The sequence below is a fragment of the Anomaloglossus baeobatrachus genome, chromosome 6, assembly GCF_048569485.1.
Source record: "Anomaloglossus baeobatrachus isolate aAnoBae1 chromosome 6, aAnoBae1.hap1, whole genome shotgun sequence".
Taxonomy (NCBI): Eukaryota; Metazoa; Chordata; class Amphibia; order Anura; family Aromobatidae; genus Anomaloglossus; species Anomaloglossus baeobatrachus.
In genome coordinates, this window is record NC_134358.1 from 204,292,732 (window position 1) to 204,318,588 (window position 25,857).

Below are 25,857 nucleotides of genomic sequence, written 5' to 3' on the forward strand. Positions count from 1 at the left end.
AGCAAAAACCTACTGACCGATTCCCTTTAAATAATTTGTATCCTGCATTTTCAATAGTTTTCTCCTTTGTAGGCTCTTTTGAATATTCTGCTGTCTCTGAGCTGGAGGGTGGAGACTGGCTGCTGTAAAGGTCTACCATATATTGTGCACAGACTTGAGAGCAGGAATCCCGTAAGTGTTTCTTTCAGTCACTTCTCGCCCTACCCATCTCCGCAGGCGTTTCATTGGCAGCTACAATCTAGTCTCTTGTGAAGCAGACCGTTGAGCAAGATGAATCTTAGCAATTTTTCAAAGCAAATGATGAGCTTAGGAGTCTGAGGGGAGGACAAGGGGCAGCTCATAAGTGGGGACAGGAGAGATTTTCCTAATAAGTTGGTTTATAAAGGCTTCTTACATTCACTAGACTATTATCAAAGTCCCAGATTGAGATCAGAACAACCAAAAATCTAACTTTTAGCAGATGGTGCCAATTCTCACACTATTTCCTGGCCTGCATTACATCATTTTGTAATCCTTTATTTAAATCTACAAAGGGCAATCTGAATGTCAATCATATCAACCACAAAGCTGCGTAAATGGAAAGATTGTCTCTTCCCATCACACGAAACCTAAAATTTTAGGATGTCTCCACATGACACTTTGCGAGAACATGAAAGCACCACACAAAAGATCACTAACTTTTTCACATGACAGCAATAATGGGTCAAAGCTTCACTAACCGAGTAGTCAGTAAAAACTTCCAAGGCCTTCAGGAAATTGAGAAGGAATTATTTGTAGGAGATATGGCCTTTCTTCAAGATCAGTTTTATCTGCAAAAGGCAGCTCTACAGAATGACTGTGCGCAAGACCTGTACCACACTGTGATGTCAAGCTTCTCTATATCAATTTTATAGCTGGAATTGCTTTTCCTTAGGCACCGCGCCTGAAATGTGCTAGATGGCATCAATACAACAGCAATAGAGATGACCCCACATGCCACATGAAGAGGGAATATGGAGCTAAGCGACTTATCTCAGTCATTTAGGCTTTATTTATACATGGAATAACTCTTTAGCCTGACATCAGGTCTAGGGTGCAGATTTCTAATACCTTCTTTCCACTTCTTTCAACTGTAAAGAATTAAAAAAAAAAAAAAGCTCATTTCCATTCCTAAATGTTTAGTCGACAGTCAGCACGACCTGGAGAGCGTCACCCAGTGTATGGACAATGCCGTCAGCCATCCTCAACACATGAATCACTGATACCTATGATTAGCAGGTGCCGCGGACCGCACTGGTGGGCAGACAGACAAGGGCCCCTGTGCAAGAACAATATATGGGCCCTTTATAGTCAAGTAGCTCATCACAATGCACAGTTCCACCTGTTATAGAAGCAGAAATGGCCCCTTACCTTTTGGGCCCCTGTGCAGCTTCACAGGGTGCACCAATGCTATGTCCGCCCCTTATGGAAAGATTAAGGCTATGTTCCCACCATGAGCATTGGGTGAGTTTTTCATATAGCCGCTAAATTAGGCGACTTGTAGTTTTTCATTGAGTTTTTATTTGAATGAGGTTTTATGTTGTGTTTTAAATAAAGCTTTTTTTTGTTTTTTATACTGCTTGGTATTTGGCTTTGATAAAACTTTATTGATACAGTCATGGGCGCATTACATGCATTTCGCGCATTTCTGCTACGGAAGCTCACTAAAAAACACACATCCATTCTTTACCTACGGATTTTCTTCATCCCATTCAAATCTATGGGAAACCCGCACATAAAACTCCTTATTTACCACAAAAGGGAGACAGACAAGTTTCGCATTTCAAAAACGCACCGAGGGTCAGTTTACGCAGTGTAAAAAAGCAAAATGGGGGATGAGATTTTGCTAATAGGCTACATTTTGGGGGCAGGGACAGTAGGCAGCTTCAAATAATGCACCAAATAGAGATCGTGGGAATGTAAAACTGGTTTTCTGCCAAAATGGATCAAAGGTTTGTAAATATAAAGTCGCTCTGTGACTAATGTAAGAGCTAAATAAAAGAGAGCATGGTGGAATAAAAGGGGACAATCATTGCGACAGGTTCCCTATAAATGTTACTACAAAGCTTCAGACAAGCATGGTCTGAATGCGGGTGGGCTCAGGCGTCCATTGGAGGCTGTGTTGCAATCCTATCAGTTTCACCAGAGAATAAAAAAAAAGGAACTAATTTTGTGTTAAATTGGTTGACAAAATGAAAGCCAGCTAAACAATGCCTTATAGTCCGTGTGGCTTGTCTGCCACCGTTTTTGGCCAACGGACCAGTTTCTTTAAGGCTATGTGCGCACACTGCGTTTTTTGACGCTGCGTTTTTGGCCGCTAAAAACGCACAAAAACGCACCTGCGTCGAAAAAACGCAGCAAAAAACGCACGCGTTTTGCCGCGATTTGGTGCGTTTTTTTGCTGCATTTTGCTGCGTTTTTGCTCACTGCGTCTTTATGCGTTTTTTATCAGTGAACAAAAAAAAAAAGGTCTGATGTCATTTCCTTCTTCAATGTGTTCTTCATTCTCCACTAGTGTATGCAGAAGAGCAGACAGCTGCAGAACTACAAGGCTCAGCATACTCCATCCAATAGTGTATGCAGGAGAGCAGACAGCAGCTGTCGAACTACAAGGCTCAGCATCCTCCTTCCAGGACTGTATGCAGGATTTCTTTGCCCCCCCCAAACAAAAAAAATGACGTGGGCTTCGCCATATTTTTGTATGCTAGCCGGGTACAGCAGGCAGGTACCGGCTGCCCCCAACCCCCAGCTGCCTATTTGTACCCGGCTGGGAACCAAAAATATAGGGAAGCCCTTTTTTTTTTTAAATTATTTCATGAATTTCATGAAATAATTTAAAAAAAAAAATGACGTGAGCTTCGCCCAATTTTTGAGTCCAGCCGGGTACAACTAGGCAGCTGGGGATTGGAATCCACAGTACAGGGTGCCCATGCTTTCTGGGCACCCCCGCTGTGAATTGCAGTCCTGCAGCCACCCCAGAAAATGGCGCTTTCATAGAAGCGCCATCTTCTGGCGCTGTATCCAACTCGTCCAGCTGCCCTGATGCCGGGTGGCTCGCCGGGTAATAATGGGGTTAGGGCTAGCTTGTATAGCTGGCCCTAAGCCCGAAATTCATGGTGTCACGCCAATATTAGACATGGCCACCATGAATTTCTAGTAAAGATAAAAAAAAAAACACAACACACAGAAAAATATTTTTATTAGAAATAAAACACAACACAATTAGTGACTCCATCTTTATTGAAATAAAGAACCCCCCCTCCGCAGTAATCCTGGGTCAGGGTCCCGCGCCGTCCAATCCAGATCCAATATCATCTGATCGGTTTGCTGGAAGGCAAAGCGATCAGATGATGTGTCAGGATCAAGTGCCTGAATCACATCACACATCAGCTGATTGTATAAAAGCAGATTATACAATCAGCTGATGCATCGGTGCAAAAAAAAAATAAAAAAAATAATACTCACTTATGTGCTGATTACCGGCAGCTCCTGCAGCGATGGGGCGGGAGTCTGATCCCGTCCGATCGCTGCAGCAGCTGCCGGTAATCAGGGATGAAGTCTCCTGACGCATCCGCTGATACCGGCGGGGCGCCCGCATCACCGCGATACTTACGATCACCTGATGCGTCAGGTGACTGCATCAGGTGATCCATCGCCAGGTCCTGCATCCATCGGAGGTTTCCCGGCCGTCTGCACACAGCCGGAGCGGTGGTGGCGATACCGTGAGAGGAGATGGGAGCGGGCATGGCACCGGGAATCTGCAGACAGGTGAGTATAACTTTTTTTTTTTTCTACTGTTCACTTTTGTTTTCGCAGCCGCTTCCACCTCCCGCCCAGACATGGCGCCGCACGGCAGCATACATGCCCAGGACGGGAGGTGGAAGCGACGGTGACGGTACCGGGAGGATTCACGCTTCTGTATATACTGACAGAAGGAATCCTCTTCCTGTACACGTCACTTTACTACCCACCTCCTGCGTTTATAGCTGCGTTTTTGGTCTTAGAAACGCACCAAAACGCACCTATTTGCGTTTCTCATTGCGTCTTTCAACATCCCATTGAACTCAATGGATGAAAAGCGCAGTGAAAAACGCGGGAATAATTGACATGCTGCGTTTTTGTGGCACCACAAAAACGCAGCTGAAAAAAAACAGATGTGTGCGGACAGCAAAAATGAAAACTCAGACTTTGCTGGGGAAGCAAAGTCCTGCAGTTTTGAGGCCAAAAACGCACCCGAAAAACGCGCAAAAACGCCGCGAAAAACGCACTGTGCGCACATAGCCTTATACGTTCAGTTTATTTGTTCTTATAATGTGACAGATAGAACAGCTCCAGATGCCAGCGTGCACCTAGCCTTATCAGTATTGACCAGTAGTGCAGGCAGCAAAGAGGCATCATATATACCGAGAACCCGGTGGCTCAGTGGTTAGCACTACAGCCTTGCAGCACTGGGGTCCTGGGTTCGAATCCCATCAAGGACACCATCTACAAGGAGTTTGTATGTTCTCTCCATGTTTGTGTGGGTTTCCTCTGGATACTCCAGTTTCCTCCCACACTCCAAAGACATAATGAGATTAGATTGTGAGCCCCAATGGGGACAGTGTTCCTGATGTATGTAAAGCACTGCGGAATATGTTAGCGCTATATAAAAATAAAGATTTATTTATTTATTTAACCCATCGTCAGACACAACTGCTGTGCATTTACTCTCTTACACGCTTTTCCAACCAAACCGAACCTAAATTAGGTAACATAACTATTTTGTAAAATGCCCCCCAAACAAAATCTGCCAGTCTTACATGGCGCAGAATTAGAGTTAAGATGTGAGACTGCTTTCTGTCATCATTAGCACAATTACTGGAAAAGATTCATACTGCCATAGTGGAGGGAGATCTGTGGAGCCCTGCCGCCACCTGCTGGCGAACATGGGAAATAACAGCTCTGAAAAAAGAAGTCACAAGCATAATGTTATTCGAGATTTTTTTTTGTGTCTGTTTTCTTTCTTTATTTTCCCTTTCTAAATGTCCTAAACTCTTCCGAGGGCTTGGAAGATTTGTGTCCATATAGTGCATTCAAGTTTGTTTAATTGAAAGTGTAATCCTGCAGTATTTTGGAGTATTTTTCCGCTATGCAACGTAACGGTTTTATATTTTTAGGAAGGTGGGGGGTAGGATTTGATGAAGGGAAGCAACTCCAGGGTCATTATATACTTTTTTTTTTTCTAGTGTTCACATTGTAGTTTAAATGTTATAACATTTTTGTTCAGATTGCCCAATAGTGAGTGTTCCTAATAATTGTATTCTACAGTTAGGTCCAGAAATATTTGGACAGTGACAATTTTCGCGAGTTGGGCTCTGCATGCCACCACATTGGATTTGAAATGAAACCTCTACAACAGAATTCAAGTGCAGATTGTAACGTTTAATTTGAAGGTTTGAACAAAAATATCTGATAGAAATTGTAGGAATTGTACACATTTCTTTACAAACACTCCACATTTTAGGAGGTCAAAAGTAATTGGAGAAATAAACCAAACCCAAACAAAATATTTTTATTTTCAATATTTTGTTGCGAATCCTTTGGAGGCAATCACTGCCTTAAGTCTGGAACCCATGGACATCACCAAACGCTGGGTTTCCTCCTTCTTAACCCCTTAACGACCCATGACGTACTGAATACGTCATGGATCGTGTGCCGGTAAGCCCCGCCCCCTGCCGCCGGTCGGCGGCGGCGAGACGCGCACATATCAGCTGTTATCAACAGCTGATATGTGTGCCTGCTAGCCACGGGTGGAATCGCTTCCACCCGCGGCCATTAACCCCTTACATTTCGCTGCCAAAGTCTTGGCAGCGATATGTATATGGGCGCCGCCATGACAGTGACTTACCCCGCCCCCGCCGGAAGTCACGTGACATGATCACGTGACTTTCGGCGGTTGCCATGGTAGCACAGGGTCATGTGATGACGCCTGTGGCTAACATGAGTCACTTCCTCTCAATGCCGGAATACAGCCGGCATTGAAAGTGAAGCAGCAAATCTGCAGTTCTCAGCTCTGTAGCTGAGATCTGCAGATAGTGCAGAGCGATCGGATTGCTGATCGCAATAGCCCCCTAGGGGGACTAGTAAAATAAAAAAAAAAGTAAAAAAAAAAAGTTTTAAAAAATTAAAAAAAAATAAAAAAACCTAAAAGTTCAAATCACCCCCCTTTCACCCCATTGAAAATTAAAGGGTTAAAAAAATAAAAAATACACACATATTTGGTATCGCCACGTTCAGAAATGCCCGATCTATCAAAATATAAAATCAATGAATCTGATCAGTAAACGGCGTAGCGGCAAAAAAATTCCAAACGCCAAAATTACGTTTTTTGGTCGCCGCAAATTTTGCGCAAAATGCAATAACAGGCGATCAAAACGTAGCATCTGTGAAAAAATGGTACCGTTAAGAACGTCAGGTCGAGACGCAAAAAATAAGCCATCACTGAGCCTCAGATCCTGAAAAATGAGAACGCTACGGGTTTTGGAAAATGGCGCAAAACGTGCGCCACGTTTTTCGGACAAGCTTGTGAATTTTTTTTAACCCCTTAGATACAAGTAAACCTATACATGTTTGGTGTCTATAAACTCGCACCGACCTGAGGCATCATACCCACACATCAGTTTTACCATATAGTGAACACGGTGAATAAAATATCCCAAAAACTATTGTACAATCCCACTTTTTTTGCAATTTTTCCACACTTGGAATTTTTTTGCTGTTCTCCAGTACACTATATGGTAAACCTTATGGTTTCATTTAAAAGTACAACTCGTCCCGCAAAAAACAAGCCCTCATATGGCAAGATTGATGGAAAAATAAAAAAGTTACGCCTCTCGGAAGAAGGGGAGCAAAAAACAAAAACGCAAAAACGGAAAGTGCCCGGGGGCTGAAGGGGTTAATGCTTTGCCAGGCCTTTACAGCCGCAGCCTTCAGGTCTTGCTTGTTTGTGGGTCTTTCCGTCTTAAGTCTGGATTTGAGCAAGTGAAATGCATGCTCAATTGGGTTAAGATCTGGTGATAGACTTGGCCATTGCAGAATGTTCCACTTTTTAGCACTCATGAACTCCTGGGTAGCTTTGGCTGTATGCTTGGGGTCATTGTCCATCTGTACTATGAAGCGCCGTCCGATCAACTTTGCGGCATTTGGCTGAATCTGGGCTGAAAATATATCCCGGTACACTTCAGAATTCATCCGGCTACTCTTGTCTGCTGTTATGTCATCAATAAACACAAGTGACCCAGTGCCATTGAAAGCCATGCATGCCCATGCCATCACGTTGCCTCCACCATGTTTTACAGAGGATGTGGTGTGTCTTGGATCATGTGCCGTTCCCTTTCTTCTCCAAACTTTTTTCTTCCCATCATTCTGGTACAGGTTGATCTTTGTCTCATCTGTCCATAGAATACTTTTCCAGAACTGAGCTGGCTTCATGAGGTGTTTTTCAGCAAATTTAACTCTGGCCTGTCTATTTTTGGAATTGATGAATGGTTTGCATCTAGATGTGAACCCTTTGTATTTACTTTCATGGAGTCTTCTCTTTACTGTTGACTTAGAGACAGATACACCTACTTCACTGAGAGTGTTCTGGACTTCAGTTGATGTTGTGAACGGGTTCTTCTTCACCAAAGAAAGTATGCGGCAATCATCCACCACTGTTGTCATCCGTGGACGCCCAGGCCTTTTTGAGTTTCCAAGCTCACCAGTCAATTCCTTTTTTCTCAGAATGTACCCGACTGTTGATTTTGCTACTCCAAGCATGTCTGCTATCTCTCTGATGGATTTTTTCTTTTTTTTCAGCCTCAGGATGTTCTGCTTCACCTCAATTGAGAGTTCCTTAGACCGCATGTTGTCTGGTCACAGCAACAGCTTCCAAATGCAAAACCACACACCTGTAATCAACCCCAGACCTTTTAACTACTTCATTGATTACAGGTTAACGAGGGAGACGTCTTCAGAGTTAATTGCAGCCCTTAGAGTCCCTTGTCCAATTACTTTTGGTCCCTTTAAAAAGGAGGCTATGCATTACAGAGCTATGATTCCTAAACCCTTTCTCCGATTTGGATGTGAAAACTCTCATATTGCAGCTGGGAGTGTGCACTTTCAGCCCATATTATATATATAATTGTATTTCTGAACATGTTTTTGTAAACACCTAAAATAACAAAACTTGTGTCACTGTCCAAATATTTCTGGACCTAACTGTATATACTGACATAGCGATGGAATGTACAATTTACACTGGGGTCTCCAAAGCCAATCAATGAAGCCCACAATTGTAGAGACAATGGTTGCTATGTGAGCGTTGGGCACTTCTTCCATAGTTGACTATATACACGACTGTCTAGGAAGAGACAAAACATTATTATGGGTTTTCTTATATTACTGTAACCTTAAGGCCCCCATTCACCAGATATTTTTTGGCCTCTGCCTGGCATTGGTTTTACTATAAAGGAAAGCGCCACAGACTGTGCTCTCTTATACAGAGGGACGTTGTAGAGCCGCTTATACCTGTGGGTCCCTGTGATAGATCGATGCCGAGGCCTCAATGTATGTGCCCGACAGCACAAATACAGTGCACGCCTTGTTAGGACCTGTTCACACTACACTGTTTCATGAATAAATGGATTCACCTCGATCCCCAAAAAACGGCATAACAGAGCATGGAGAACAAGGCTGCATGCTTCCCACTTTGAAGGTCTGAGAAGCCACCGAGTACAGCCAGACAGATATTCAGATGTGGAAGAAGATGACGTGCGAACAGCCCCTTACATTTAGTACATGGTCAGTGTAGGGATGACAATGTCTCTATGGGATTAGGTTCACACCACTTCCAAGGCTTGGTTTTTTCCTACTGCTAAATGCCAAAAAAGGGTATGCTGCACAAAAAAAAAACCCCACAAACTGAACATTTTCTCAGCTTAAAAATAAGGGGAAAAAAGGAAACCTATGTGACATCACCACGTAATAATAATCTGTAGACTCAAAGCCATGAAAACATCAGCTTGTCATACAAAAAACAAGCCCTCAAAGGGAACCAATCACTGGGATTTTTGTGCATAACCTAAAGCCAGTGCTATACAGGCACTATCAGGCTGAGTCTATACATACCTGTAGTGGGCAGCTCAGATATATAGGTTTTGAAATCTGAGAAAGTAAAGTTTATAAAATTGGCAGCTTCTTGAGTTACAGCAGCTGAGGATCAGATAATAACTGGGGGGTGTTCATAGTTATCCCCTCCCCCTGTTAGAATTAGCATGTGTATTATACAATTGATTTACTTTGACTTGCAAGACCTGTGTGAGGTCATACCCATGTGACCAGAAGAGGCGGGGCCTCAGCTAACAAAGCTGATACCAGGAAGCAACATTTTCTGTTGGCTGAGGCCCCTCCCCTTCTGGTCACATGGGTATGACCTCACACAGGTCCTGCAAGTCACAGTAACTCAACTCAAAACCTATATATCTGAGCTGACCACTGAATGCATTATAGAATCAGCCTGATCGTGCCAGTATACTGCCACTGGCTTTAGGTTATATATAAAAATCCTGGCGATTATTTTTATTTTAAAGGGAAACCAAAGAAAATGCATATGACAAAAAAAAAAGATGAATTTTTGTATTACTATACAAGGTCGTTATCACAGTAATTATTATAAATTGGCCAGAGTCATTTTTAGTGCACAATAGATAGCATAAAAAAAAAAAAAAACACTGCACTTGGATTTTTCTCATTCAGTTCATTGTATGTTAAAATGTAAAACGGATGTTTCTTCCAGGACAAGCTGCAGTTTTAAACAAGCTCTCATACGGCTATATTGCTGGGAAGATAAAAAAATATTTAGGACTAAGAAAAAAAAAAAACACCTAAACACAAAAATTGGCCACAGCAAAAGGGTTAAAGGGGTTTCACTATAAGTAATATTGATCACTTCCCCTTAGGATAGGTGCTTCACGGTCCGCTCCATAGGACATCCAGAGGAATGCAGGTAGCGGCTTCTCTCACTTCCTCAGGATGTCCGATTTGTCCAAATGAGTGGACACTAAAGCGGCCACTGATTGGCAGCAGAAATCATGCGACAATGACATCAAAGTCCCAAGAGAAAATGCAGGCACTGCATGAATGCAGTCAGCACTAGAGGCTAGTCTAGGTGATTTTTTTTTGTATACGTGAAAAATCAACTGAATTGCATCAGTATTTGGCCAAAATCAATTTTTCAGAGTATGCAAAAAAAAAAAAAAATAAATAAAATCTAATATATAAAGCTGAGTGTATGTATGTGTGTATTTCCGCTAAAGGCATCCGCACCGTCGCAATTACAATCACGAAATTTTGCACAGACACCCCATGTGACCAAGGGATTGTCATAGACTATGTTTTGACAGGAAAATGTAACCCTGCGCTTTACAGTTACTCTCCAAAAAAACATGCCTCCATTAAAGTAAACGGAGCTGGGAACTACAGGTTTTAATTGCATCTGTGATTGGTTGCTATAGGAACAAAGGACACTTAGTATAAGAAGCTTATGTGTGAGGTAATATGATGTTGATGGGGAGAAGGACAGAGACACAGACAGATACAGAGATAGAGACTGGGAGAGACAGAGAGACAGTCACTATCCCAGGCAACGCACGGGTACTACAGCTAGAGTGTGTCTGTCTCTCTCTTATTTATTATTATTTATAAAATTTATATATATATATATATATATATATATATATATATATATATATATATATATATATATATATATATATATATATATATATATATATATATATATATATATATATATATATATATATATATATATATATATATATATATATATATATATATATATATATATATATATTTTAATACAAAATGTCCCTGAGGGCTTCGTTCCCATGATGAGTGGTGAGTTTTTTTTAATGCAGAATTTCTGAATAATTTTTGCACCTGTTATATAAATGAGTTTGCTTGCATATTTTTTTTTTTTTTTTTTAAATGCTTTTTTTTAGTGCATATGTTTACATTTTATGTCATTGTTGGAGCTGCGGTGTGTGTGTCTATTTGGTATGACATGTTTTAAATAAAGCTTCTTTGTTTTTGATACTTCCTGGTATTTGGCTTTGGCAAAAATGTACTGATATACTTATGTGCTGATAACATGCGTAACTAAAAGAGTTTCCATCACAGAAACCCACTAAAATCACGTGTATTTTTTGCTTGCAGATTATCCACATAATGCAATTCTATGGGGACAATCTGCACAAACACTCAGCATACGGCCGGTTTCAGATGTCCGTGTTTAATCAGATACATGCCACACGCATGGTTATGGTCACACATGCGACATCTGTTTGCATACGTGTTACAGGTACCAGAGAAAACACGGGTCTTTGAAATTAAAAGATATTCTATATTTACCTGTATCCAGCACTGTTTTCTTCGGCTCTACTGCCTCCCGCTTCTGACTGCCGCTCATTATATTCATTGATTATTCACAGCACTGAGGACCTGGAAGCCGGAGCATCGCGGCACACCATCACCGAGGACAGGTGAGTATTCAGCAAGCAAGCAGTGTGTGTGCAGTGACGTCCAGGAGGTCATTGCAGTTCACAATGAACTCTGATGACCTCCTGATGACACCCTGGGTAACCCGCACTATAGCGAGTGTCAGGACGGTGACTTCATGGGTTCATCAGTGTTCATTGGGAACTGTGATGACTCCCTGATGCTGTCCCCACGATGCTCCGGCTTTCAGGTCCTCATTGTGCGCGCACACACACACACACACACGTATTCGGCCCCCCTGAACTTTTCAACCTTTTCCCACATTTCAGGCTTCAAACATAAAAGATAAAAATTTTAATGTTATGGTAAAGAATCAACAAGTGGGACACAATTGTGAAGTTGAACGAAATTTATTGCTTATTTTAAACTTTTTTGAAAATAAGTAACTAAATATTGGGGCGTGCAATATTATTTGTCCCCTTTAAGTTAATACTTTGTAGCGTCACCGTTTGCTGCGATTACAGCACAAGTCGCTTGGGGTATGTCTCTATCAGTTTTGCACATCGAGAGACTGAAATTCTTGTCCATTCTTCCTTTGTAAACAGCTCGAGCTGAGTGAGGTTGGATGGAGAGCGTTTGTGAACAGCAGTTTTCAGCTCTTTCCACAGGTTCTCGACTGGATTCAGATCTGGACTTTGACTTTGCCGTTCTAACACCTTTTTCCCCCTATCTGTATATCATGACATCTGTTTGTTCATCTGGCCTCCTGATGATCCCGGTGGGAGAAACGCGTTGAGGCAATTTGAGACAACCTGAGGATCGTGTATCTGGCTGTATCAGTGATGAGTACCCTTTACTGTTTTAGTATTATGCACCTCTAATAAGCACAGGCACTTTATAGATTTAAATGCTGCTACAATATATTAATGCATGTCCGTAAGGTTATCTGTTGTTTAATTTGATATACATATATGTCATTATGCACTTTAAGTCCTCAGCACAGGCACTTTATATATGTATGTTATGTTGTTAGGGTGCATTAGGGACCATCTCAGGGGCAGCCATCGTGGAGTGGGGGCACCATACTGTATCGTTTAATTCTAGGGTGCCGACCCCCGCGTGAGGTAGGGGATAGTTAGGAGATTGGTATTAGGGTTTATATTTTGATTAGGCAAAACCATCTCCCACCCAACCTATGTTAAAGCACCTGGCCCTGACCCCACTAAATGATCAATGTGAGGCAATTGGGGCACGAGGCAATTTAGGCATATACGATCCTCTTTTTAAGTATACCTCACTGGCTATCCTCACTGAGCACTTTATTATTAGATTTGAGCACTTTTCATACCTGCAGTTAGGGTAATATAGGGCAGGCCAAGGATAGCCGTCGAGGAGTGGGGGCGCCACATCGTTTTTCTTTAGGGTGCCAACCCCCGAATGAGGTAGTGGACAGGAGGGAGGTTTATTTTTAGGGCTTTATCTTTGACCCTCCTCCCTTCTCCACCTGTGCACATTAGGTTTATTATTGTGTGTCTTTTTGAATGTTTTTAAAGGATTCTATTAAATTGATGTTTTTAAGGGTTAATATATTTGTTCTTCAAAACTTTCCCTTTAATATATTACATTCTAACACCTGGATACGTTTATTTGTGAACCATTCCATTGTAGATTTTGCTTTATGTTTTGATCATTGTCTTGTTGGAAGACAAAACGCTGTCCCAGTCTCAGGTATTTTGCAGACTCCAACAGGTTTTCTTCAAGACTGGTCCTGTATTTGGCTCCATCCATCGTCCCATCAATTTTAACCATTTTCACTGTCCCTGCTGAAGAAAAGCGGGCCCAAACCATGATGCTGCCACCACCATGTTTGACAGTGGGAATGGTGTGTTCAGGGTGATGAGCTGTGATGTTTTTACACCAAACATATCGTTTGACATTGTGCCTGAATAGTTCGATTTTGATTTCTTCTGACCAGAGCACCTTCTTCCACATGTTTGGTGTCTCTCCCAGTTGGCTTGTGGCAAACTTTAAACAACACTTTTTATGGATATCTTTGAGAAATGGCTTTCTTCTTGCCACTTGTAAAGGCCAGAATTGTTTATTGTCCTATGGCAGACTCTCCCTCCTCAGCTGTAGATCTCTGCAGTTCATCCAGAGTGATCATGGGCCTCTTGGCTGCATCTCTGATCAGTCTTCTCCTTGTTTGAGATTAAATATTTGAGGGATGGATGGGTCTTGGTAGATTTGCAGTGGTATGATACTCCTTCCATTTCAATATTATCACTTGTACAGTGCTTCTTGGGATGTTTAAAGTTTTGGAAATCTTTTTGTAACCAAATCCAGCTTTAAACTTCTCCACAACAGTATCACGGACCTGCCTGTTGTGTTCCTTGGTCTTCATGACGCTATCTGCGCTTTAAACAGAACACTCAGACTATCACAGAGCAGGTGCATTTAAACGGAGACTTGATTACACACAAGTGGCTTACATTTATCATCATCAGTCATTTAGGACAACATTGGATCATTCAGAGATCCTCAATGAACTTCTGGAGTGAGTTTGCTGCACTGAAAGTAAAGGGGATGAATAATATTGCCCTCCCCACTTTTCAGTTATTTATTTTTTTAAAAAAAGTTTAAAATAAGCAATAAATATCGTTTAACTTCACAATTGTGTCCCACTTGTTGTTGATTCTTCACCATAACATTAAAAGTTTTAATCGTTATGTTTGAAGCCGGAAATGTGGGAAAAGGTTGAAAAATTCAAGGGGGCTGAATACTTTTGCAAGGCATTGTATGTATACACACATAGACAGATATGGATACACCGAGCACACACACACAGCACACATGCATGCATACACTTAACACAGATACACGTCTACACACACACATACACTCAACCTGTCCCCAGTAATGTGGTCCCCGACACTGAAGTCCCCAGCGCTGCTCCGGCTTCCAGCTCCTCAGTGGAGTGAATAATCATTGAATATATAATGAGCGGGGGTCAGAGGCGGGAGGCAGCTAAGCCGGAGACATCACCGCTGGATACAGGTAAATATAGAAAATCTTTATATTTAAAAGACCCGTGTTTTCTCTTGTACATATCACACTGATGTCACACGGATCACATCAGTGTGCAATCCGTATCACACCTGTGCCAACGGCGAAAAAAACGGACATGTCTCCACGTGTGCGTGTGGGGCCACGAGAGGTCACACGGTCCATGTGAAAACATGATCGTGTGAGTACAGCATAGAGCAACATGGGTACGTATGACATCAGTGTTAAAAACTGATGTCACACGTACCTGAAAACATGGACATCTGAAACCAGCCTACCTGCGAGAGAAATTGATATATTGAGGATTTGTAATATGCACAACAAGCAAGATTTCGTTAAAAACAGAGGCACAGTGGGTATGTGATTTCTATAAATCCATCCATTCTTCCGGAACAATAAGACAGCCCACGTGTGTCTTAATATGTGATAAATGAACATTGCTAGTTTGTTCGGTCTTCATTTTTTTTGTGGTAAAAGAAAGAAAAAAAAAAACAAAACAAACAAACAAAAAACAAACGAATAAAATCAAAACACTGATATGGTGCGGGTTTCTCTACATCGGAAAGATGTAGCAAGGATCAGGGGATGATTGAGCAAATAGCATGGACAGTAGAGTACATTTATGGTTTAGGTGAGAGCTACACAGCAGCGTGTCACACAACACCTAAAATGCGGTCATACTGCGACCACCGCTAATGATATCCGATGGTGTCGCAGTATGACCTCCAACCAGCTGCAGTTGTAAAGGTTCCCAAATGTGACGGATTGTCTGGTGCTGGTCGAATAATGAAAGTCACATGCGACTGCTACTTGGCCATTTTACTTACTGCGATATCACAGCTCTAAAATAGTCTCGACTGCAATTCGCAGACAAGCAGCACAAATCATTTTGGTGGTGAATCTTTCCTAAGGATTGCTGTACCACACGAGTCACCATGTAGCCCCAGCCTTCTTAATACTACTTCCCTTTAGAGCACGTCTCCAGTGTTTGTTCGTTTTTTTGGAGTGGTGCTTTAAATCTAAACCTATTGTATTATACTCTCCCTCCAGCAGCTTCATCTTCTGTCACAGCTGATCCAGTCAGTGTTGGGCATCATTGTGACCTGCCATCAGGAGCGCGCCAGAGGTTATAACTCAATACAAAGTCTATGTGAGCCTTGTTCTGGCTATCATACAGATGTTTTGGGACCTTTTATGTAACTTCAGGTCCGCTAGAAGTTATGGGAACAAGATAGCACCATGGGAGAAAGATTATATGACAGGGGCTGGGGGCTTAGATTTAAAGCACCACTCAAGTACTGGGAGAAAAAACAAAAAAAAAAACGGAGTGGTGCTTTAAAGGGGTCCATCTGTATAGAAGTAGCTGCATTAGGTTGGGGCTACATAGTGACTGGTGTGGTAGCCAACAGAACCAATATACCTGCAGTATAAAAAAAATTAAATGTCCACGTTCCACCTATTAGATCATAATAGAAAACCACCTAGGAGGGTGGCACAAGGCTAAAAAGAGAAATGGACCTTTAGCAATTGCCAATTTTCTAATTTTTTGACATAAGTGCATGTTTCTGGTGAAAAGAAAAAAGAACCCGTCGTTCCATGCAAATCAGGTGAAGCTGCCATTGTGTGCCTGCCCCACCCTTTCCTTTTGTGCCTTGGTGCTATGACCTTCAGAAAACATAACTATCGTACAGAGGAATATTAAATCCTCACTAATGAGGAGCTGCAGCAGCTGACAGCTGGGAAAGTCTTCAGAATTGTTCGATAAACCTAAGTTAACAGTGAATTACTTCAGAACAGGAAAACGCCATCCTCATTATGTAAAGCAGGTCCTCGGCTGCACCACTAGATGGCGGCTGCCCACATGCTATGAAGCAAGGTTTGGCTTTGTGTGTGGTCCTCCCCTAAAATCCAAAATTATAGTAAAAACACAAATGGCTGAAGTAAACATGTGCCGTCTTATTGGGGCTGGGAATGTGTAAGAGTCATTGTTCCAGGCTATACAGGGGCGGGCAGAAAGTTGATTGAAATGAGAAGAGTTTGCTTTTACAGAAGTGATTTTCCCCCAAGCCATAACCTATTTACATGACAATGTGGAGATATGTGAAGCGAGCGATTAAGTGCTACAATGCTTCTGTCTGCAAGACCCCCCCCTACAGAAAGTCAGGTATATAAACAGGGAAAACAAAAGAACATTACTCAAGAATGGTACCGAGAAAATGCACAATACGAAAAGGAATGGGGAGAAAGAAGCGAATGGGAAAACAAGAAGGACGGCATTTTATTCAGGGAGTGACTGATGCTCCGACAAACCTGCGCCGTCAGCAGAAAACACTCCAGAGCGTGTGAGGAAACCTCCTAGCAAGAGGGCTCACAAAAGATCACCGGTCTGCTCACTCGGAGTTGGGGTGAACCCTAAACTTAAGCTCCAAAGATCAGTTTTTGGTGCGTTATTGATGCTGTGGCTCAAGAACATAATGTCTTACAGCTCCAAAGTGGATGGGATTTATAGAACTCTTAGGCTATGTGCCCACGGGAGCTTGCTTCTGCGGATTTTGCCGTGGAAAACCTGCGGAATTATCTGGATTTTCCAGATAAATCCGCAGGTTTCAGCATGTACAGTCACTGCCCATGTTATCATATGGGACATGGGGAGTGCTGTGTACATGCTGCGAAATATGCTGCGGATGTCCCGCAGCCGCACATAACTGCATGTCAATTATTCCTGCGGAAATCCAGTCTCTCCACTATGGAGATAGAGGCCGGGACTTCCGCAGGTAAATCGCATGAATGTCCGCAGGTTTACCACAGCTATTTCGCTGGAATCCCGCAGCTATGTATAGCTGCGGATTGCAGAAAGCTGCGGATTGCAGGGCGCTGCTGCGGGAAACCTGCGGCCATACCTGCGGTTATATCCGCAGGTACATAGTCCCGTGGGCACAGCCTTATGCTCTTTGTGCTGCATAAACCGACCTACAGTGCATTTTTGAAATCCACAATCTACACGACTATCAATACAGTTTTGTCAAAGGCAAATGCCAGGAAGCATTAAAAAAAAAATAAATAAATAAAAAAATAAAAAAAAAAAATGTATACACCGTAAAAACAATGAAAAAAAAATTCCCCCACAAATAACCTAATTTATTTTGTAAGGCTTTTCCCACAATCAGCATTTGTTTAGTTTTTGGTGCTGCAAAATTTTTGCTTTTTCATTGCGTGTGCGCTTTTTTGATCTGTATTGTGTCATGCTTTAAATAAAGGTGCTTTGTTTTTGAAACTTCCTGGTATTGAATTAGTTGGGGATTACATGCGTTTACGCTGTGAAAACACACTAAAAACGCATGTGTGTCTTATCTGCACACTTTTCGCACCTAATGAAAATCTATGGGAAAATTCAGCACTGAATAACTGAGCGCTGCTCTAATAGAAACTAACATGCTGCGGGTTGGAAAAGCGCATCACAGGTGCGTGTACACAGTGTAAAAAAAAGAGGCACAGTGGGCATGAGATTTCTATTAATCCCATAAGCTTGCTTGTACAACGCTGTGTTTTAGACGCAGCGTCAATAACGCGGGTAATACTAACGATGGGCACGTACACCAATGGTGCAAAAAATCTGCAGCATCAAAAACTCCCCAAAAGCCCATCATAGGAATGTAGACTATGACAAATTATTTTGTCATTGATCCAGCCTATAAAAAAAAAAAAAAAAAAAAAAAGAAGTCTATGGAACCATCTGAATATAATATCCATCACAACCCACCTCCAAGATCCAGAAAGAGGCAGAAAAGCTTTGAGTTCCAAGGTAATAAATGAATTGGGAGGCCAGATAAGTGCACTGGGTGCGCTTCATGTGGAGGTCACAGTCAGTTCAAGGTAAGAGGCAGATGCCCTGGACACAGCTGTTTCTTCTTTCAGACTTCTATAAACTAGCAGCACTCCTCCCCTCCCCCCGCTGTCCCATTATGTCGGCTGCTCTAGGACAGCTTCACTCGTGGACCACGCTCTGCCCATTATTCCTTACAAGAAAAAGCTGCAAGTATTGCAACCTAGTTGTAAAGACATGGCTCCTGATTCTAGGACTGCTGAGCTTTACGCTTCTTTATGCGGTCGCTCACAGAAGGACTTCTTTGCTTGTTCACTACAGAGGTAGAAATTAGTGTTCACACAAACCATGCATTTATTTAGTCTGGGGCTACATGGCGACTTTGGCCACAACACACATCACCAAACCTTACCCTGTAATGTCGGGGATGGGTCCACATTGTGACCCGCAGTGCAGCGTGACTACGGCAAGTGGTGGTAATCTGCTGGCACAGTGTGAGCCCACTCACCTGCTTTACACTGCAGTGTAGGGGAAGCAAACAGGGGCAATGTGACCAAAGTCACCATGTACAATATATCACAAGAGTGAGTACACCCCTCACATTTTTGTAAATATTTTATATCTTTTCATAGGTCAACACTGATGATATGACCCTTAAGCAGTCAGTGTACTGCTTCTACAACAGTGCAACTTTGGTGCACCCTCCAAATAACTCAGAAAACAGCCACTAAGGCTTTCACACGTCTGGTTTTAGCAGTGCGGCTAAATCCGGCTCTAAAACCTATGCAACGGATGCGGCAAAAAAAATGTATCCTTTGCATAAGTTTTTACATGCGGCCCATCCGTTTTTTGCCAGTTGCGGCACGCTACTGAGCATGCGCAGTGCAAAAAACCGCATGCAGCAGCCGGAGGCGGTTTTTGCCGCCTCCGGCGTCCATAGGCATGCATTGGAAAAAGCGCCCCATCAGCCGGATGCGGCGCGATGCGTTTTTTTTTTATGCCGGACAAAAAACATGCCAAGCAACGTTCCATCCGGCCGCCGAATCGGCTAAATATGCCGCATCCGGCAAACACCGGACAGAACGCAAGGCCATGCGGCACAATCCGGCACTAATGAAAGTCTATGCGGAAAAAACGCAACCGGCGGCAAAAAAAACCCACAAAAAAACAGTTGCGTTTTTTCCTGCAAAGAGCCGGATTGTGCCGCAAAGCAAAAACCGGATGTGTGAAAGCAACCTAATATCTAAAATGCTCGAAATACCCCTAAGCGAAAGTGGTCAAATTGTGCCAAGTAGCCATTTTCCGTCTCCGGTGTCATGTGACTCAGTGTTACAAGGTCTCAGGTGGGAATGGGGAACAGGTGTGTTATATTTGGTGTTATCACTCACACTTGCTCATACTGGTCACTGGAAGTTCAACATCGCACCTCATAGCAAATAATTCTCTGAGGACCTGAAAAAAAAGAATTGTTGCTCTACATAAAGATGGCCTAGGCTATAAGATGGTCCGTACTGCAGCTCAGTGTCAGGGTGTTGGTAAAGACCATACAGCGGTTTAACGAGAGGCTCCACTCAGAACAGGCCTCACTATTGTCGATGAAAAGTCGAGTGCACTTGCTTAGCTTCATACCCAGAGGTTGTCTTTTTAACACTGCTGTGGAAGTTAAAGTGGTAGGGGGATCAGCCTGTGAGACAATTCGCCGCACACTGCATCAAACTGGCCTGAACGGCTGTCATCCTAGAAAGAAGCGTTTTCTAAAGATGAAACACCAGAGAGCCTGTAAACAGTTTGTTGAAGACAAGCAGACTAAGGACATGGATTACTGGAAGCACATCTTGTGGTCTGATGAGAGAAAAAAAAAAAAAAACGTATTTGGTTCAAATGATGTTAAGTTCATGTGGCGGCAACCAGGAGAGAAGTACAACGACAACTGTGTCTTGCCTATAGTCAAGCAAGGTGGTGGGAGTATCATGGTTTGGGGCTGTATGAGTGCTGCCAACTGTGGTGAGCTACAGTTTATTGAGGGAACCATGAATGCTAACATGTACTGCGATACACTGAGGTAGAGCATGAGCTCCTCTCTTCATATTCCAACATGATAATGAACCCAAACACACCTCCAAGAAGACTACTGACTTGCTAAAGAAATTGAGGGTAAAAGGTGCTGGATTGGCCAAGAATGTCTCCAGACCTAAATCCTATTAAGCATATGTGAGACCTCCTCAAATGGAAGGTGGAGAAGCACAAGGTCTCTAACATCCACCAGCTCTGTGAGGTCATCATGGAAGATGGAAGAGGATTCTAGCGGCTCCTGTGAAGCTCTAGTGAACGCCATGCCCAAGAGAGTTAAGGCAGTGCTTGAAAATCATGGTGACTGCACAAAATATTGACACTCTGGGCACAATTTGGCCATTTTCACTTAGTGATGTTCTCATTTCTGTTGCCAGCGGTTTTGACAGTAATGGCTGTTTGTTGCGTTATTTAGAGGACACACCAAATTATACTGTCATAGAACCTGGACACGGACTACCTTGTATGAAAGTGTCCTATCTTCACTGTTATCCTATGACAAGATATAAATTAGTTACAAAAATTTGAGGGGCGTACTCACTTTTTGATATACTGTAGCCCTAGCCTTCAACTATAGTATGTCCTGACTTAGTTACATGGCCATATAATGCAGACAACCTCCTCTTCGGCCTTAAACCCCCCCCCAAAAAAAAAACAAAAAAAACGTCATAACCCATCAGATTAGTGCATGCATCAACTCCTGGCCTGTGTGAGCAGTTATATATGAAGAACACACCCATGTGAAGCCAGAAATGTGTTCTCAGGTCTTCGTAAACTTTAAAAGTCACCCTAAATCCACAACAGTGGCCACTGCTAACCTTCCATAGCAAAGTTATAGGGGTTTTCCCACTAAATACATTAAATCACCATCCACAGTGTAATCAATAAATGCATGATCACTGGGAGTCAAATGGGGAGACCCTCACTGATCCAGAGACTGGGGGCCCCAAAGTCCCCTGCATGAATCAAGAAGCAGGGCAACCTTCAAGTGTATAGGGTTGACAATAAGGCACATCCACATCTCGCTCCTTTGTAGTTCTGCAGCACGTGACTAATATTTGGAAAGTCTCAGCCATTTGCCTGGTACTATAATCTGCTGTGGATTTCTCATACACAATTCTCCAATAAATCCACATGTAGGACTCTAAACCCTAACGAATGATACTGCGGTCCTAGACACTCCAATATTTCATGGTTGGAAATGTACTGAATAGTGTTGACCAGCTGTGTCTGCTGTCGGGATCACGGGTCCGGTGCTTTGCAGGAATAACATTTACGTTCATATAGGGAACATCTGGCACAGTTCAACGTTTGTAAGATGAGCTAGATTATGCTTCCCCTGGAATCCTGACCTCTCATGTACTGCCTTCACCAATGAACTAAAGACCAACTTATTTATTTTTCAATATTGAAAGAAATAGATTGTACTTTGGAAACCGTTAAACAAATGAGAATCGGGCACAGTAGGTGTCTTCTGATGGCTCCTCTCCACCCAGCTCAACGTGACTGACATCTGAGCCAGACGAGGAGACGTGGGTTAGCAGACATCTCAATCTATAGGAGGAGTTTATTAGGAGCACAAGTAAATATGTCTGTTTTAAAAAAAAAAAAAAAAAAAATTTAATGGATTAACTGTAACAAATGCCTCCGTTTAGTTTGTTGGATAATTAGATCATTTATGGGGCCAAAAAATATTTTTTTATTATACAGTATATATACATATATCTAGACAGATGTATGCGGGGCTATAATGGAGGTCAAATATAATTAACATTACAGTAAAAGAAACATTGCAATGTGTCTCCAGCCTCTTGCTAGGAGGCGCTTATTAGAGCTCACAGTCTACAAGTAAAAACAAGAATCATTAAAATGTCTTATGGCGTTTCTTGATTTAACAATGCGATAGCTATAAACAAGTTCATTACCTGGCGATGATGTAGTTGCTTCCTCAAAACTGTCGTCATCGGCTCCATCATCCCCAATGCCATACGCTAAAGAGTCTTCTGGAGCAGAAGCAGAGTCAGGACTACTGGGCCTACTCGCAGAGTCCCCCTCGCTATTTGATCCATATCTTTCATGCTGAGAGACAGAACCACTCTCACTCAGACTTCTACGCTCTTTTCGATGAACCCTGGAATGAAGCACCATTTGATGGTACGTCCTGAAAATCTTTCCACACTCAAAGCACTCAGTAGACTTGTTTTGAGAAGATCTGCGGCTCTGGCGGGAAGGAGGTCTAAATTCTAAATCGGTAGGCGTCTCTACCACATTTTCTGCAGGCTGAATGCTGCTTTTCTCTGTGCGACTTCCACTAGAGCAGCTACGTCTCTTTGGATTGCTGGTATTACTAATTTCGGGCTCCCGTTTGCGTTTCTCCTGATTGACAAGGACATATTCACCTTTGTCTCTATCATAGGAAACATCTGCATCAGCCAGGGTTTCATCCCATCCCAAGTACTTGACATACTCTGATGGCTCTGCAACTTTGCCTTTGGTGGCCAGCTGCCAAGCTTGATAGCTATTGACTGGGTCAAGTTCAGGTACTCTCTTCCCATTATCTTCATCTGTACTTTTAGCTTCTTCTAAAGGTTTTAATTGCAGATAGTCTAAGAAAATCTGTTTGGAGGCAGGTAACTCTGAACTCACATTCTGCAGCTCCTCGCTTTTATATTCAGCTCTGTTTTCAGAAAGTTCTTCAATTTTGCAGTGGATCATATTGTGTGCACTAAGGCTTTCCAGATTCGTAAATAAATTTCCACATTTTACACAAACTTCGTACAGACATAAACCAGTCATCATGGTTTCCTCCTGAACAACATCATTTATAGTGGCTACCGGTTCACTATCCGATTTGGGTTTGTTTTTGTTCCCAGTTTTTGGACCGTGAGATTTCATATGGTTTTTTAAAAACCATGGCTCCTTAAATCTCCTACCACATATGTGGCAACCATGGTCAAATGATCCTCGATGTTTTTTCATATGAGCTTTAAGAAACCATGCTTGGCCAAAAGCCTGGCCACAGATTTCACAAGGGAACTCACCAGAATTAAGTTCAGCTTTACCGTTTTCAGAATATACATCTCTGTTCAAAGGAATCGCTGTCGTGATATGGTCTTTCTCAATGTGGTTTAGTAAAGTTTCCTCGCGTAAAGTCATGTAACTGCAAAACCTGCATTTATATGGCTTGTGCACTTGTACAAGATGTTGATCGAGCTCCTTCCTTCGCGCATACTTGTTTTTGCAAAACATACAGTTGTAGTCACCTAGTGTGTTGTCATCCACGACATCTGAATCTTCCATTTGGAGAGAGCCATTAAGAATTTTATTACAAGCAGATGTGCTTTTTGTTGGACTTGCACACACTCCCATACCTTCGGATGCACCTAGCTCTCCGACGTGAGAATCACCCATTTCAACATCATGAACTTGGCCAAGTGTACCAGTCCTGTGGGTTCGGAGGTGTATCTTCAAGTTTCCTTTCTGTGCAGCCCTATGATCACAGTAAGGACATTTATATGGCTTTTCCCCCGTGTGCTTTCGCATGTGCTGAGAGAGGGAGCTCTGGAAAGGGAAACTTTTCCCACATATCACACAACTAAAAGAGGTTGGTTTGTCATCGTCCATCTCACTCTTATTTGACTTAGCAGCTGATTCACGCAATTCCATATCAAATAGTTTCCTTTTATCCATTACCAGCCACACATCAGGTAGGGAATTTACAGCCTATCCAGAAATGACAGGCAGGCGACGTCTGTACTTAGCTGAATGCTATTTAATGAGCATAACGTCCACAATGAGCTTCACAAATCTGCATTAATGTGTACCACAGCTGGATCCCTGAAAAAAAAAATAAGAAAAAAACGCAGGTTACAAATAGGAATAAATACAACAGAGGAAGAAATGGTAATCTGTATGGAAGCAGAAACAATTTCTATACTTTGCATAAAAAAAATAAAAAAAAACATTATGGGAAACATGGTCCCAGATTCATCTAGACTGGCACAGTGAACAGTCCGCTGGAACAAGACGCACTAAATTCACTAAGGCTGCTTTCAGACATCAGTTTTTTTTTACATCAGGCATGATCTGGCGAAAAAACTAATGCGACGGATCCGGCGAAAAAACGGATCAGTTCCATCAGTTCCTTCAGTTTTTTTTTTACAGATCCGGTGTGATACTGAGCATGCTCAGTTCAAAAAGAGGATCCGGCGGCCGGATCTGTTTTTTGCCGCATTACGCTGGATCCAGCGTCCATAGGCTTCCATTATAAAACATGCTGTACGGCGCCGGATCCGGTGCCATCAGTTTTATTTGCCGGACACAAAAACGTTCATTTCAACATTTCATCCGGCCGCCGGACAAGTAAATTTTGCCGGATGCGACAAAAACGGATGCAACGCAAGGCCATCCAGCGCTAATGAAAGTCTATGGGGGAAAAAACGGATCCGAAGGAGACACCGGATCTGTTTTTTCATGTTTTTGCCGGATTGTGCCTGATGGTAAAAAAACTGATGTGTGAAAGCAGCCTAATGAATATGGCACATTTTTCAGCTGCTGCCAAACTGGTTACAAAATGGCTTTAGAAAAACAAAGTCAATGTTTTGGAGTGGCCATCACAAAACCCTGATCTCAATCCTATTGAAAATTTATGTGCAAACCTGAAAAGTCAGGTGCGAGCAAGGCGACCTACAAACATGGCTCAGTTACACAAGTTCTGTCAGGAGGAATGGACCCAAATTCCTTCCAACTATTGTGAGAACCTTGTGGAAAAATATATAAAAATGTTTGTCCCAAGTCATACAGTTTAAAGGGCAATGGTACCAAATACTAATGAAATGTATGCAAACATTTGACTTTGCGGAAAGTACTAAAAATGCCTTAAAAAAAAAAAACCAAAAACATTCTCTCTCATTATTCTGGTATTTGGCAAATATAAATAATTTTGGTAACCCTAAACTGACCTAAAACAGGAAAGGTTTATTCTGATTATTCTTACTTTTGGTCCTTATATATTCCCAAAAAATGTCATACCTTGTTTCCACATTTTGGCTTAATTTTTGTTGAACAATGATAGTATTCACCCAATTTAAAGTATTGTGCCATTGCTTTAAGAAGGCAAGTTGCAGCCAGGAGCAGTTAATCAAATGCCCTTGGTAAATTGTTCAATCAGCATGTGTGCATTCAGGTACAATGCCAAGGAGGAAAGACATCAGTAATGATCTTAGAGAAGCAATTGTTGATGCCCATCAATCTAGCAGTCGACTTTTAAGGCTGCTTTCACACTACGTTTTTTTAACATGCGTCATGAACGTTTTTTTAACGCAAAAACTGATCCAGTGCAAATGCCT

General features: G+C 42.3%; 1 protein-coding gene across 5 annotated transcripts in view; it reads right to left on the bottom strand.

The window, feature by feature from the left end:
* Positions 1-25,857, bottom strand: part of ZNF516 (zinc finger protein 516) — a 176,464-nt gene that overhangs the window by 29,819 nt on the left and 120,788 nt on the right. For all 5 annotated transcript variants that reach the window (XM_075314632.1, XM_075314633.1, XM_075314631.1 and 2 more), the window contains one exon: positions 22,435-24,346. In XM_075314632.1, coding sequence (XP_075170747.1) covers positions 22,435-24,199 — 1,765 coding nt within the window. In that variant the 5' untranslated portion in view covers positions 24,200-24,346. The remainder of the gene's footprint in view (positions 1-22,434; positions 24,347-25,857) is intronic.